The sequence below is a fragment of the Scardinius erythrophthalmus genome (assembly GCF_964197995.2).
Source record: "Scardinius erythrophthalmus genome assembly, chromosome: 1".
In the NCBI taxonomy this organism is placed as follows: Eukaryota; Metazoa; Chordata; class Actinopteri; order Cypriniformes; family Leuciscidae; genus Scardinius; species Scardinius erythrophthalmus.
Genome location: NC_138221.1, coordinates 74,553,320 through 74,555,825, shown reverse-complemented (window position 1 = coordinate 74,555,825; position 2,506 = coordinate 74,553,320). Strand labels below are relative to the sequence as shown.

General features: G+C 43.7%; 1 protein-coding gene across 1 annotated transcript; it reads right to left on the bottom strand.

Annotated features, from left to right (window-relative positions):
• Positions 1-503: 503 nt before the first annotated feature.
• LOC308696633 (general transcription factor II-I repeat domain-containing protein 2-like) lies at positions 504-1,889 on the bottom strand (the record flags this gene model as incomplete). The annotated part of the gene is made up of 1 exon (XM_081375508.1): positions 504-1,889. One exon carries the CDS (start codon positions 1,887-1,889, stop codon positions 504-506), a length of 1,386 nt encoding a protein of 461 aa, XP_081231634.1.
• Between the last annotated feature and the right edge of the window lie 617 nt (positions 1,890-2,506).

The window sequence follows — 2,506 nt, the reverse complement described above, 5'->3', positions numbered from 1 at the left end:
TTTGTCCCTACAACCTTGCCCACCAGCAAATAATGCATTGAAGCCTTGACTGCAGTAATCTCTTTCAATTATATAACAATGCCATCTATGTCGTAGGCATAGTTAAGTGTATCCCTAGGACTGTCTATACGGATCTTTGTATAGTCTCACCTAACAGATATATATTTTTAGGGGTTCAAGCACTTCAGTGCTGAACACCTATTGTTATTGTTAATTTTCCCATGATGCAACATTCAGACATAAAACTGATCGGGCAGACCAAACCGTGAGTCATAGAGACTTGAAACTTTGGGGGCTGGTAGTACTCACACCGCCTACAGCAGTGATCCTCACTATTTTTTTCACAAGAGCCACATTGGCAGCGCAAAATCAAAAGGCGAGCCACTTTTTTACGACAACATACTAAGTCACCTTCGCAAATGTGCATTTCTACATATAAATTGGACATCCCACAAAAAAGAAATAACACGGCCAATACATTTTCGTTTAAGACCAGATTTACTTTAATAGTGGGATGAGCGGAAGCTGGCATGCATGTCCTTGACTTTCTTCATGTTGTATTTGTAGTTTGTTGTTGCAATCACAGTGAGGCATTCAAGATGAGCATGGGTCAGTCGGTTTCTCTGTTTCCTCTTGATAGTGTTCATGGTTGAAAATGTTGACTCACAAGTGTATGTGCTCATGAAGAAAGACATCACTTTCTGTGCAAGTGGTTTCAAAGTGGGAAAGTCTGCTTCAGAAACCAAACTCCAGAAGTGGCCAACACCTGCTCTGAGTTCAACTTGGAGAATGTTATTTGTTTGCAGCTCAATTATTTCACTCTCCAGAGCAGCACGATTACCAGGGCAGAGCTGTGTGATGGTTGGCGTGAGGGAGGACACATCCACATGGAAGGGGTTTTCAATAAAATTGAAAATCTCCTTATGTTCAGTCACATCACTGAATCTGGATTCAAACTCACCCTTCAGCTCCTCCAAAACTTCAACAAATCTGCTGTAGCTGAAGTGCTGCTGCAGAGATGGGTCACTTGTGGTTGTTGCTCTGAGTTTAGGGAAGTGGATGAGTTGTCTGTCAGGTATCCACAGAGCAGTTATTTTGTTTTGGAATGCTCTGACTGCCCTCACCATGTAACTTGGAAGCTTGTCTCTCCCTTGGAGCTGCAAGTTGAGAGTGTTCAGGTGACAGGTAATGTCAGTAAGGAGGGCCAGCTGGATGATCCAGTTTGGGTCTTTCAGCTCTGGCTGGTGTTTCCCCTTGGTGTCCAAGAAACTGTTGATTTCAGGAAGGAGGCTCAGGAACCGCTCCAGCACCCTTCTACGAGACAACCATCTTACTTCACTGTGCAACACTAAATCGCTGTACTCTGTGTCATAGTCCTGGATTAACTCTCTGAACTGTCTGTGGTGTAGTGCTCTTGAAACAATGTAATTGACCACATGCACAACCCTTTGCATCACATTTTGGAATTCACTGTTTCTAAGCTTTGATACCAGTGCCTCCTGATGGATGATGCAGTGGAAGCTGATGAAATTGGGGATTTCATCTCTTTTTTTCATGAGGCCAACAAGACCCTTCTCTTTGCCTCGCATGCTTGGAGCACCATCAGTACACACACTTGCAAGTTTGGACCAGCTGAGATGATTTTCCTCAAAAAATACTAAAAGTGCATTCAGAATATCCTCACCTCTTGTTTGGCCATGGAGTGGTAGTAAGCACAACGTTTCCTCTTGAAAAGAGTTTTCTTTTGGGAACCTCACCCAAGTGCACAGCTGAGCAATGTCAGTGACGTCTGTGCTTTCGTCCACTGCGATGCTGAAACAAGGTGCAGCGCGCAGATCAGCCAACAGCTGGTCACGTATGTCCTTTCCGATGTCTTCCATTCGCCTCATTATTGTTGAATCAGACAGCTGTAACCCTTTTATTTGTTTAATGATGGCGTCCTTGTTGTCAAAGTCAGCGAACAGTATTTCTGCTGAAGCCAAAAAACAGTCTTTCACTATTTCTGAGTCTGAGAAGGGTTTTTTAGCCCGCGCCAAAATCCACGCTATTTCATAAGACGCCTCTGTTAAAAGCTCTGCAGTGGAGGTTGTCCGGTGGATAAGATTTTGCTGCTCACAAAGTGAAGCAGTGAGCTGTGCTATTTTCTTCTTTCTTAGTTCACTGCCAGACGGGTAACTTTCATTGAATTGTGGATGCGCCGTTTTGAAATGGCGCTCCAAGTTGCTTCGTTTGAAACCGACACGGGTTTGTTTGCATATTAAGCACAGAGAGTTCATGCCATGCAGAACAAATAAGAATTCGTCTGTCCACTTGTCTTGAAATTTTCTGTGCTCATTTTGTATGCTTCGTATTTTTCGTTTCTTGCTGGGTAACGTTACACCTGTCGTTTGTCTGCTCGTCCCCTCTCCGATATCTTTGTGCTGATTTTTGTTTGCTGCTTCCTCAGACTCATTTTCCTCATCCACTCCACTATTCGTTACAACACTGTGTGTCTGTCCGTCTGGTT